The 13078-nt window shown below is 42.0% G+C and overlaps 1 protein-coding gene across 1 annotated transcript in view; it reads left to right on the forward strand.

Annotated features, from left to right (window-relative positions):
* Positions 1-499: 499 nt before the first annotated feature.
* Positions 500-13078, forward strand: part of LOC104953752 (LIM and calponin homology domains-containing protein 1-like) — a gene marked incomplete at its 5' end in the record, with an annotated part of 41752 nt that continues 29173 nt past the window's right edge. The window contains 4 exons of the mRNA XM_010780745.1: positions 500-571; positions 4045-4155; positions 5850-6048; positions 10804-10999. Coding sequence (XP_010779047.1) covers positions 500-571; positions 4045-4155; positions 5850-6048; positions 10804-10999 — 578 coding nt within the window. The remainder of the gene's footprint in view (positions 572-4044; positions 4156-5849; positions 6049-10803; positions 11000-13078) is intronic.

Raw genomic sequence — 13078 nt, forward strand, 5'->3', positions numbered from 1 at the left:
AACTGCTTCATTCCTCTTCCCATTTATAGCTTCAAGTGGTCATCCACATCTTTTCATTTTGGCAGCATCCATGGCGCTAAGTGTCCACTGCTGTGGGTGTTTCTGCTCTGCAACTCCCAGAGTTCACTTGGCAGTCAAAACATGTGGCCGCCACTCTGACATCCATCTCCCCAGACGTACCGTTGCAGAAGAATTTGTCTTTTGGAATGATGACCACTGCTGCAAAATGTTCGATCTAAGGGAGCCCTTGCCTTCTTACAGTACACACCGTTAGCTGAAGTCAAAACGGCAGCCAGTGACTAATACTGCTGGACATATCAAATAAATACAGCACCGAACAACAAGCTGGATCCAGAGATCTGGCAGTGTTGTGGGTTCACTGCAGATTCCTCCATGCTGTTTATTCAATGGTTTTGCTACTGTTTGCACAACTATGTGGGAGTTTGGTTGCTTTAAAAGCTGTTATATTTATGCAAGATATCTCAGTAAATATTTAAAGTTGCTCTCGTGTCTCACTCCGTCTCTTTCTCTATCTCCCAGGGGAAGTGACTGCAGCCGAAAAGTCAAGAATGTAAGTGATACTTCTGCATTATAGCGGGATCATTTGTTTGTGTGCTAAATGTACGTTTGGTTGTAAACTGTTATTATGGTCCAGTGTTTCTGTTTGTGCTGTGGTTGTCACTCTGCTTTTATCATGTCAGTTCCAGTTATGCTGACTTTACAGTAGTAGTGTAACTTTCCACTTAAGTATGAGCTGCTCTTATAGTTGCTAGTCTGACTTATCCGTGTAAAGCTTTTCTACTTGTATCTGTTCTTTCTGTTTTACTTTACTTTCCATCTATTCTAACTTTTAGTTGGTTGTCCATCCTTTTGATCTTTGTCTATCATTTCTGTTTGTTCTTACTCTACGTACTCCAGAACTTCAGATGTATCCATTATTTACTATTTTGTGTCTTTAAGTATTTTAAAACAGCTTTCTTTTTTGTTAATTGGATCCAGGTTAGTTATTTTTCTCTCTCTTTAATGTATCTTTCTCTCTGTTGTTCCATCTTCCTTTCTAATCATCACTTGTTATGCTCCAAGTGTTTTTAGGTTCAAATGGACTTCAACACAATCTTGTCCCTTCTCATGATGCTGCTTTAAGTAGAACACATATACTTCTAGCCCTGCCCACTCTGCAGTCAAAGCACTTTTCTCCCCCCTCCTCCCTCCTCCTCTCTCCCCCCCCTCTCTTTGTGATGCTGCTGTGCACTGTACAGTTAATGTGTGGAGCTGCAGAGCTGGCCTGCTAGCTCATTTAGCTGACGACACACAGGGACTCTCAGCCACATTAGCAGCGATAGCAAACGGCCCACAAACTCCCAGCAGCTGCAGGCTTCAGCCACGACCCGCTCACACACTATGGATCTCACACTGAGGACATAGCAGCTGGTACTGCAGCACGTCACATATTGAGAGGTGAAGGACCTGCATTCAGAACAATATGCTGATTTAGCGATGAAGGTGTTGTTTAGCAGATTGGACGAAGTAAAAATAGGGCATTTGCATGGATGCGTGAAATATTGCTGAAGTCACAAGATGACTGTGGAGCAGTGCAGGTGTGAACAAGAAAGTGCTGGTAGTGCATGACTAGTTTGGAGTATGTATGTACACAGGTCTGTGGATTGCAGCATGCATGCACTTGTGTGTTGGTGTTTACATTGAAGGTGCATTTGAGGTTATGTCATGCCCTTGTGTATGCATCACCAATGCACATGGAACAAAGAGGGGATTGTTGTTTTTTCGACAAAACCTCTTTGACAGGTTTTTTCACATCTGCCAGGTGAGACTGTTGCTGAAACTGAAGTGTGTGATGTGTGCATGACCTCACTGTCAGGCCCTCTTTACAATTGTCTATCACTCAAACTCCCCTGACATGTTTTCTTTGAACTATTGTATCTTAGTGCTTGTATCCAAGTGTTGGTTTTGGTACAGTTGTTTGTTTTTAGGTTAAGTGTTGCTTGTTTAAATCATGCAGGGCTGTGGTGGCATATTTCCGTTGAGTTGATGCTATTGGGATCATTGTGGATCAGTTTGAAGCGTACTGGTCTGTGGCTGGAATAGCTCTGGAGCCGACCTACTTTTATGGGAGCTGGCACAGATATTATCATTATACTCGTGGTGACAAAGATGCAATAAAATAAGAGAGAGAGAGAGAGAAAGAAGGTGAAGTGTTGCTTGAGCACAGTTCTTGTAGATGAGTGGTTTTCTGTGTGGTAGCAAGATAAAATATGATGTGCATGTAACTCATAGAAGTAGAATGCTATGTAGTTTAGATCTACTTTGGAAATAGTTTGGGTCTGATTCCCTGTGATCTGGTGTCCCTGATTTTGAAGTGATAAAACATTAAACCTCTCCCTCCTGTAGTGTTGCATCTTAGGGATGGTTCAATACCACTTTGACATGACATCAGCCTTGAGTGTCTGCCTGTGCTGATCCCTCTGCTCTCTTAAGTTGTTAATTATGCATTTGTTTTGATGCTCTTTGCTCCAACAAGCTCCCCGCTCCAAGCCTACAGAACGACTCAGTTATGCAATACAGAGGCTTAGAGCTTTACAATATATTGTTTATTTTATCGTTATTGCGATGACAACATGTGTAATAAACGCATCGTGAAAGACTGCAATACACTCCACAATCAGCAGTCATTTTTCTATAGCCTCATCCCTACTAGTATGGCTCATGCTGTGGTTAAAACAATGCATTTCCCTTCAGGAAACATCACATAATCACAGCAGGCCAGCTCATTTACTCTTCTTCCAAGGCTGTTTGAATGGCGGCAGAGAGTTTGTACGCTGACAGTGTGCCATGCTGAGTTCCCCTATCAAAGCAATCCCTGTGGAGTGCCGGTTGACATGGACACAGTAAATATAGCTGGGTGCTAAAGGTGCAGCGCTGTGTGATCTCCCTGTGGGCACAGCGAATCTGTACATTCTGCATTTAAGTGTTTCAGCTGACTCCAAAGAGTGTTACACCGAATGCAGCAAGATTCACATTTAGCATTACTTTAGCTTACAAGAAAGAGTCAGAGCAAAGGAACTGCAGCCTCCTTCAGATCTGAGTTTACAGGCTTTCTGTGTTGGAAGGTGGTGAGATTGACCTGGAAGTGTTTGCACTCAGGGCTAAGGAAGCTAACATGCAAATATTAATCACTGTGACTCGTGAAGGGCTGTTTAATTTTAGCAGGAAATGTGCCTGGGACTCGTTTCAGTGTCAGAACAATGGCTCAGTCTTGTCTAACATCTTTGGAATGAAATGGATTCAAATGACCAGACAACCTGCATTGTAACATATAACATTAAGAAGACTAGAACAAATGTTACATGTTGGCCTATATTGCTAGAGCAAGGACTGAACGTCCACTTGACTGTTTTACACAATATATTTTAAAAATAACCACATTTTATGCAATTTAATTTATTTTAATTTATGCACCGTTGTTTTGGATTGGAACAGCTATCTCAAGCTTCCGACCAACTCGCTATATTTATCTTAAATAACTCCATTGTGTCATTATGAAGACTTGAGCCTGCACTGAGGAACTTGGATTTAAGTTTGTCCTCAGGACCACTGGTTCACCTGGGGTGCTGTAGTTTTCACAACAAGCCTAAACATTTCTATCTTTCTCTTTCATGCATAACATAACGTCTGACGGGTCATGATTTCAGTAGCATAGAATGCTTTGCACATTGTGTTCTTCACAGAGTATCTCCAGTGTTTCCCACAGATCTGAAATATACTTGTGGTGGTAGCCGAGAACAGGGGGGGGGGCTAGTGGAGCACGCTCATGAACTACGGTGTTACTGCGGAGTGCATAAAGCAGTCCGTTCACTTGATGGCAGAGCGAACAGGTACCGGAGGGGTAGAGCGAGGGATCTTTGTCCACTAGTTAATCGATCGCAGATGGCGTCGTGGTCGCGGACGGATAACACAAATGGATGTAAAGTCTATGTGTGGGAAACCCTGATCTCACTATGATATCTGCATGTTTTTTTTTCTTTGTAGGTTCTGATCACCATCTACTGGTTGGGTCGTGCTGCCAACGGCTGTACCTCCTACAACGGTCCCACGCTGGACCTGAAAGAGTTTGACGGCCTGCTGTCACAGATGCGAAAGGTTTGCTCAGTCATGTTTAGTCATTTTTAGCCTCAACAATATCCTGAACATCTGAATATAAACTACAGGTATCATTCAGTCAGTCGTTGATGCTGGTGGTGGATTACAAATCTTCTAGCAACTGTAGCTGGTATAAGTAAAGAGAGGCTGTGCTGCAAAAATTCACAGACCTAATGTCCCGACCAAACGCACAAATTATACTGGACAACTCCTTTTGGGGTGCGTTAAATGTTGGTGTGTTTTCTAAATGGAAAATATATTTCTAAGAAATCATCTCAGGGAGTTTAAAACATCCCCCACCCATGGTCTAGGGATGACCTCTGTCATGGCTCTTGTGTGAGTTATCTCAATCTGCTTCCACTCCTTTACTGACCCAAAGGGACAACGTTAGCATTAATAGGATCCAAAAACGCACATACGGACACACTATGACACCCGCTCATAAACATGATGTCACCCCCGTACCATTTTTTTCCACAATATGACGTTTGCTACTAAAACTGAGAAATCTCTGCCAACTCAGCAGAATAACTTCCCCAGATGTTGCTTCTGACCAAAACAAAGCCACGTTTCTATGAAACCAAAAAGAGATTAATAATAAAATGAGATCTGAAAATCAAGGAACACTCATCAGGTTCACACATTATAAACTGAATGCGCTCTTTTTTCTTATACTTATGCAATGGAAACTAGACCTTTTTATTTAAAAAAGAAAATGATTATTGTAATGCAAGAAGCAGGTGAATTGTGGAACCAGCTGCACTTTTCTCTGCTCCATTTATTCAAGTGGTTATCTGCTTATTTAAATGAATTTGAGTAAACAAACCTTTTAAGCTTTAATAGCATTATTTAGGTTAGAATAGAATAGGAAGGGATGAAACCCTCGTTAATGGTCACACATGCAGAGCACACATTGAAATGTGTTCTCTGCTTTTAACCCATCCTAGTACCAGGAGTCTAGTACTAGGAGCAGTGGGCAGCTATTGCACAGCGCCCGGGGATTAATTGGAGTGAGGGGGGTGTCCAGTGCCTTGCTCAAGGGCACCACGGCAGGGCAGGAGGTGAACTGGGACCTCTCCAAGTAGTAGTCCACACTCCATTTAGGTCTGGTCGGGGACTTGAACCGGCGACCCTACAGCTCCCAGTCCAAGCCCCTACTGACTGAGCCACTGCCGGACAGGTATATGCAACAATTTGCATAAAGATGGGCTATTGATGGGCTAATGAACCTTGATCAATGTTTTCTATGCAGCTTTACTGGACAATGGCATTGCTACATGAAAGAAAGTTGAATGTCTGTTTAACAAAGAGATAAGTGAGACAAAATTCTGCGTCAGTACAGCTGAGCTGAAAACATAACATGGAGTCTGAAAGATAGATAGACATGTTTCAAGTGTAGACAGACAAAGGGAGAGGTCACTGAGGTGGAGAGAGAGTGATGGAGAGGGATCTCAGCAGAACAAAGAGAAAGAGGGACAAAAACAAAGTGGATCTAGGACTTAGTGATATGAGATATTTGGGACACAAACACATTCTTCAGATGTTGTTTGAGCTGGTGAAAACTAAAATCTCCTCCCACAGCAGAAGTTACTCAATGTACTTTGCAAAAAATGTTGTTTACCTTTATTTCTATTAATGCTTTTTTAAGCTAATTTGTGCATTTGTATAACATGGGCATGTTTCTAAATGTTCAGGAGGCGGAGGAGGCAGAGAGCCCGATACGCAGCATCCGGGACAGCGGCTACATCGACTGCTGGGACTCTGAGCGCAGCGACTCCCTCTCCCCGCCCCGCCACGGCCGCGAGGACTCCTTCGACAGTCTGGACTCCTTCGGCTCACGCTCACGACAGACCCCGTCGCCGGATGTCCTGGTCCCCCGCGGCAGCAGCGATGGTAGGGGAGAAAAAGGGTTCATTCCCATTTTGCCCCTTTCCCATTTTTCCCCTTTCCCATTTCGCCCCTACCCCATTTCGCCCCTTTCCCATTTCGCCCCCTTCCTGTTTCGCCCCTTATTCCCATTGTGTCCTTTTCCCATTTTGCCCCTTTCCCATTTTTCCCCTTTCCCATTTGGCCCCTACCCCATTTCGCCCCTTTCCCATTTCGCCCCCTTCCTGTTTCGCCCCTTATTCCCATTTCGCCCCTGCCCCATTTCGCTCCCTTCCTGCCCCGTTCCGCCCCTTCCTGTTTCGCCCCTTGTTCCCATTTCGCCCCCTTCCTGTTTCGCCCCTTATTCCCATTTCGACCTCTTCCCATTTCGCCCCTTATTCCCATTTTGTCCTTTTCCCATCTCGCCCTGAAATGGAACGGGTAAAAATTGGAATAATTTAGGGGCAAATTGGGAAGGGCCGAAACGGGAAGACACCAAAAAAAGTCTACTCTAAATACCTCTTACACTCTTCATATTCACACGGCACACTTGTTTGAAATGATGGTGGACGTTTGTCTAGAAAGACCACCCTTCCTAAATAGTTGTAACTTAAATCAAAAGCCATTGTGAAGTGTTAGCCACCACATTATGTCTGGTGGAAGGAATCTGATTCAGTACTGGCTGCTTTGTTTGGGTGAATTGTTGTGTTCTGATATAGCATATAGATAAATGAGGTGCATTGTCCTTGCAGTGGTGTTGTAATAAAGCACGTTGTGTTCCTCGCAGTGTTTTCGCAGGACTACACCCAGTGCTAGTCAAAGGCTATTTGAGATAATAAAGGGAATGATCTCAGTGCAAAGCCTGTTTGCAAGCTAAGCTCTGGCCATTGTTTCAATCAGCTATACGTCTTGTGAAAGGGAGGACATTTAGTACAAGTTTTTTATTTTTATGATGTCAGTTACCATTGAATTAATCCAGAAAAAGCTACATGCTCACCATGAATCTTCATTTTTTTCTCTGTGTGTCAGTATCAGTTTTCCAATCACACATATCTAATGTCAATCTGCGATGGAAAAAACATGTACAGTATGGGCCTCACTGCTGTGACATCTGCTTTGGTTTCAAACACATTTCAGTGATGTAATGTTAACACTGGCTCCACCAACATGACAGTTGTGTCAGGTGACGCAAAACAGAAGACATTTAATCAAATTGCCCCCAGGGAAACACTTTTCACTTTTACATGTTATGTAGCTGAGAAAACAAAAGTGGCGAGAGGTTTGTGTCCTTGAGACGAATGAATTTAAGATGCTTTAAGTTTAGTTTGAGCATCAAATACAGTACTGTTAAAACTGAACAATACATTCGGGAGTGTTGATAAGAGGAACTGATCTTTAGATGCTCTTAGTTTTTTTTACTTTAAGAAGCGAACTGCCTACCACACCTGTACGTTTCTTCCATTGAAAAGTAATTGTGTGTGTGAGCGCGAATTCGAATGAATGCCTCCGCCATGGTGCGTGTCCAGCCGTGCAGCCTCATAGTGTTTATGGCACGAGTGAGAGGAAGAGGTGAATCATGCTAGTATAATAGTGAGGCAAAGAAATGTGTTTTCAGGATCTATTGCTCTTTTTTTGATCTGACACATTCCATATAGGGATAGTTCCTCATCTTGGAAATACAGTATGTTGCCTTATTACACCTATTTATCTTGACTGTTAGAGGCTGTGGGGACATTGCTTTAAATGCCTCAATGCATTGTCCATAAGGATAGGAGATCTGCATCCAGGTGCACATTGTTATACAGTGTCTATAGAAGTGTATAGTATGTGTTTTGCTTGTATAACGATATTGGCTTATCTAATTAAATGCATTCAAAATTGGAGCCTCACAATTTCCCATAATAAGTTGAGCCAAGACATGCAGGAACTGCAAACAGCCGGCAATTAGTTTTGTGCTTTGTACTGAAATCAAAAATGGAATCAAAAATAGATTTTGGCTGCATTTAAAATGCCAAGCCGACCATATGCCGTCATAGAAAGCTTTTCATTGCGACGCTTTATTTGAATTTGACCCTTTTTAAATTTTAATGACAGCCTATAACATTTTACAGAAGTCGTCACAAAGCTTAATGTACGTTTCATCCCTGAACTGTGGGAAAAAAACAGAGTGAGGCAGAGCTTCCTGTCAGACTGTTTTTGTTTGGAGGGAAGTGCAAAGGAAGCTCCAAAGTCTTAGTTTCTGTCACGAGCAGTCTAACTAAAAACCTTCTGGAAGTTAAAGTGTGCCTCTCTCGTATTGCTATACGTCCGTGATCTGTAATTCAGAAAATTAGAGATATAAAGGGGTGGCAAGGCTTACCTAAAATAACTGAATGACAGCGTATATTTAAGTGACTTCTGAAATGCTTTGAACACCACAGACATCCTGAAGTTGGAATTTCCTTTAGGCTTTTTCATATCTGCTTTCAGAAGGTCTTTGTGGTATTATATGGGAATAGGTTATAGAGAGGTTAGTATGTCAAGATCCATATTTTCAGGCCCAAGCTGTGATTGAGGGGTTTCATACGATGAGTGATCTGATCAGAGCCAGGAGGCACACACTGGAGAAGTGAGAACGGGGAAACAATGCAGTAATCATCCCATCCCAGGGTGCTCCAAGTACTCCCAGAACAAGAGCATCCACTTATGAACATGCACACGAACTCGACCCAGACAGGTTTTTTCCTGCTCTGACCTTTTTCAGACAAAGCCCTTTCACTATTCAGCTCTGTAAAGTGACTTCACTCTGACAGTAATTAGGGGACAAGGAGAAGAGTTTAATTTGATCCCTGAAAGAGATTCCATATTGCAGATGCTCTTTGGTTACAGTAGATGGATACAGCGAGACACTTTTTGCTTCTGGTGCTGCTGTAGTAAAACCTGTCCCCCTCTTGTACAATGTTTGGAGGGCAACACCCGTCACTAGTAAAAGACCGCTTGAAACAATAAACAGTTATGCTTTTCAGGGGTTTTCTAAAGTCCTGCCCACATTCTGTAAAATGTTCTCATACTACTGCCCTCACATCACATGCCTCAGGACTCACAGCCAACGATAAGATTAATTCACAGCGAGGTTGAAAATGCGCATGCACCAAATAACAATTAACATTTAAAGGTGACCTATCATGCAAAATGCACTTTTGTACGTCTTTTCTACATGAATATGTGTCCCCGGTGTTCCAGGGAACTCACCAAGTGTCAGAAAACACAACCCTCTCTATTTTCCTCCATACCCAAATCTCTTAAAAAGGGGCTGTAACGGATCTGATACAGACTGATCCAGATTTGAACACTTCTATGACGTCACAGAAGTAGCGCTAAGGCTATTGGGCCAACTCCACCAATCAGGAGGAGACAGCCACGGACATTGCCGTTCGAAAGCGCTGGAGACGCTGTAGTACATATGCCAGGCCTGTAGATGGTGCTGTTCTCACAGAATCAGCCCATGCAAAGACAGTGTTCAATTGAGCGAAATGAGGAATGGCTAAAATGCAGGATCTGTTTGGTATTTTGAAAAATAAAAAGTATAAATATGTCTTATATATGCATTTTAGCCATTCCTCATTTCGCTCAATTGAACACTGTCTTTGCATGNTTAACAAGTGGTTAAGACAAATTAGGAGCTTTTAATTGATTATCTTTGATCTTATGCTACAACTACATACGTCCAAACCTCCAAATGTTTTCCTTCAAAAACGACTTTGAGTCAAAATCTGACACTCTACCACTACACACAGACCACTAACACCAAACACACTGATACTGAAACAGATCAAAGCACATACACTAAAACACTAAACCAGCAGAAATGTGACACTTGTACAGTGAGAGCCACTGGCAAATGATTAAAAGAATAGAAATGAAATCCCAGCGCTCTACACATGCCAACCAATACATGCCAATAAGACCGTCAGATTTTAATCTCTACTTCTTCTATGTAGTAGATTTCACACTTTCACTTCAATCAGAGCCAATGAAAAAGCACATCTGGCTTCCATTAGCCACTCCAATGTGAGACCTTCTCTTGCAATATCAATAAACAACACAGACTCAAAAAGATGTTGGTGGGTATTAGACTTTGTAAATAATAAACATGCTTTTTTTCCCAAGATCTACATTCTTTCTTTATGATCAGTTATATCAATACCTTGAAGACAAATGTCCCACATTCTAAAATAAATAACTTCATGGTCAACGTTCGAACATATTCAATTTCTTTGTTAGAATTTCTCACGCTAATGTGAACTCACAAAACATGTAGGAGGCATTGTCTGCTTGAAACTGCATTTTCAGCTGCAAGCAGAAATGTGTGGAATTCTCTACCAGAACATTTGTGACAACTTTTAATTAAAACATTTGTTCTCTGCAGCAAATCAATTTCAAGCTATAACAAGGTAATGGTTGGACCCGTCACCAAATGATCATTTCATTATGCAATTACACAGCCCTTGCTCTCCAACGGCAGCATCCAGGAACAAACCTAATGTAAAATGCTCTGCACAACTCTTTAAATAACAAGGGCCTTGAGTTATTAAAGCCCTTATGTCAAAACAATTCTTATAGCAGAAATGCCAATAATACTTTATCCATCAGATTAAAAAAATACACTTGGTGTATATACTTACTTTATTAGACTTGACTTGTATTTAAATATCTAAAGTAACCCAAATAAATGACTGTTTATGTACACTTCTAATCACTGCAGCAGCTAGACTCACCTGAACGGTCTGTCTCCCCCTACAGGTGAGCTCGCAGTACTCCAGCTCTTGCGCGCCCCGTCCTCTTTGTCGTTCTTTTTCTTGCGGAGGGGCGTTGGCACGTATCCGCTCTGGTTGCTCTTGTTGGGCAGGTACTGGTTGAAGGGCATGGCGGTGCGCGGCTCGCTGATGGACGTCCGCCGTGTCGACATGTCGTCCTTACGCACGTCTGGCATCTTCCTGTGGGGGGGGCCGTCGGACTCTGAGTCGCTGCCGCGGCCTGTTGAGAAGAGATGGAAGGAAATATATCTGCACTCCTGATGAAGCATATACATATAAAGTGTCTCTCTGATATGATCTATTCACTTTCTGAATAATAAAATGTGTCAATTGAAAATAAAGAAAAGAGAGGGGGACAAATCAATCATTTGATTGCGATTTCTAATCTCTGAATATTAATATTACTTTATTTATCCCTAAGCCGTTAGCTACATCATATTAAGGCGTGCACAACATTAAAGTGCTGTTCCAGTGTTATTATATGCAGTGCATTCCAGCGGCTGAACATAAATCACCCCCAAGCAGGTTGACTTTTATGAAACAAAGCAAGTAACATAATAATAAATCATCACAAAATGTATAATGTGCAGCTCCTGCTCACACAATTCTAGCCTACAGTCGGGGAAGAATTCACTTAGGGTGCCACTTGTCTGTCTGCATCCCATTTGAAACATATTGTTAGGGCTTTTAATATCAGCGGCAACTCCTGGAGCTGCACCAGTGCACCGCTCAAGGACTTTCTCTACCAATGAGTCTTAAATTCCTCTTCAGATGTTCATGTGTGATCCTCTGAGTACAGACAGCAAAGAGTAATGAGGACAAATCCCATAGACATGCCAACAGCATACATGGGAATACGTCATTAGGGCGCATTTCACAAATGTTAACCCCATTTCAAAAACTACAAGTATAGATACCTGCAGCCTTGCTTACCCAATCTCTCTCTAAATTCCTCTCCAAGATGCTCAGCACATGTGCTACTGGAATTCCCCTCCTTTTGGATGCATGCAAACTCAACATATGACCTCCTGAATTTCAATATATACATTTTCCAAGCATCAACCCACAATTTATAGCAGATCTAAACCGTAAAATCTTCCCTTAGTTCTGAAGAGATACATGTGGATGCAGCTGCAGCTCTAGGTGGAAACAAACGTGACATTTCACACTTGTAAAAAGCTCCCTTTCTATCAATAGACTTATTCATTTTTATGTGGTTCTAAAAGATTGACAGATCAAGGTCCAAAAGAGGCCTTGGGGTATCTGCACTTTCAACAATAAGCGGTTCAATCATGACTCTTAGCCCATCAATTGGAAACATGAGTGACTCTACCATCCAAGTCAATCCGTCCTTAAGGAACAACACATGTCTTGAGGGAGTGATCTGCTTTCTCTGCACATCTGGTAACACTGAAGCTTGAGGGAACGTTTTTCATGGGTCAGTGCCATACTGTACCAGAGACTCACAGAAACCTATTTACATCAACAATCACCAACATGCAGTAATACTACAGGAAGTGTAGAAACCACAGAGTCCACTTCAATATCCACTGCAGTGACTAGAAGGCTGTAACAAAAGAGGAGGAGTGATAGTGAGACTCTTAACATCTTAAACGACAACAATTTCTCTGTGCAAGCATTCACGCTTTCTCAAATTTCTCCCATTATGCGACACAGATTTTTCCCGGCAGCTGGTACAACAAAAGTATGGAAGAGTTTCAAAATAGTGAGTGATCTTGGACGGATGTTGTCTATACTGAGTCAACAAAGAAATTGGTTCTCTAGCCGGTTACATTTAGAATATTGTATCCAAATACTCAGTTTTCTTAAGGACTGATGGTAATTAATCTTTCATCCCTGCACTAGTTTTTTAATTAGCAAAACACAATGCAGAAAATGTGTAGAAAAACATGTTTCCAAGCCGAAAAAGGATTTGAGTCTATAACATTTGGATTGGAAACCATGTTAATGTACTATTCCCCAACCTTAAAAGGTAGGGTAGGTAATTCACTTCAGAAACACTTGTTGTTATATTCCATGGAATGCTCTTAACATCCCGATAGCAATGAATATATTAAATGCTTTGACAATAAATACATAAAAAAATGTCATCTGTGGAAGCCGTGGCGCTGTGAAAAGCACGACCAATCATCTGAGCCGGCCCGGCTAAAATAACTGGATGGCCTACCCAGTGGCGTTTCTATATGTACAAAAGTGGTGGAGCACAGAAAACTTAGATTTCTATATATAAGCTTCTGCAG

This window comes from Notothenia coriiceps, unplaced genomic scaffold, assembly GCF_000735185.1.
Source record: "Notothenia coriiceps isolate Sejong01 unplaced genomic scaffold, NC01 NC01_scaffold00022144, whole genome shotgun sequence".
NCBI classification, from domain to species: domain Eukaryota; kingdom Metazoa; phylum Chordata; class Actinopteri; order Perciformes; family Nototheniidae; genus Notothenia; species Notothenia coriiceps.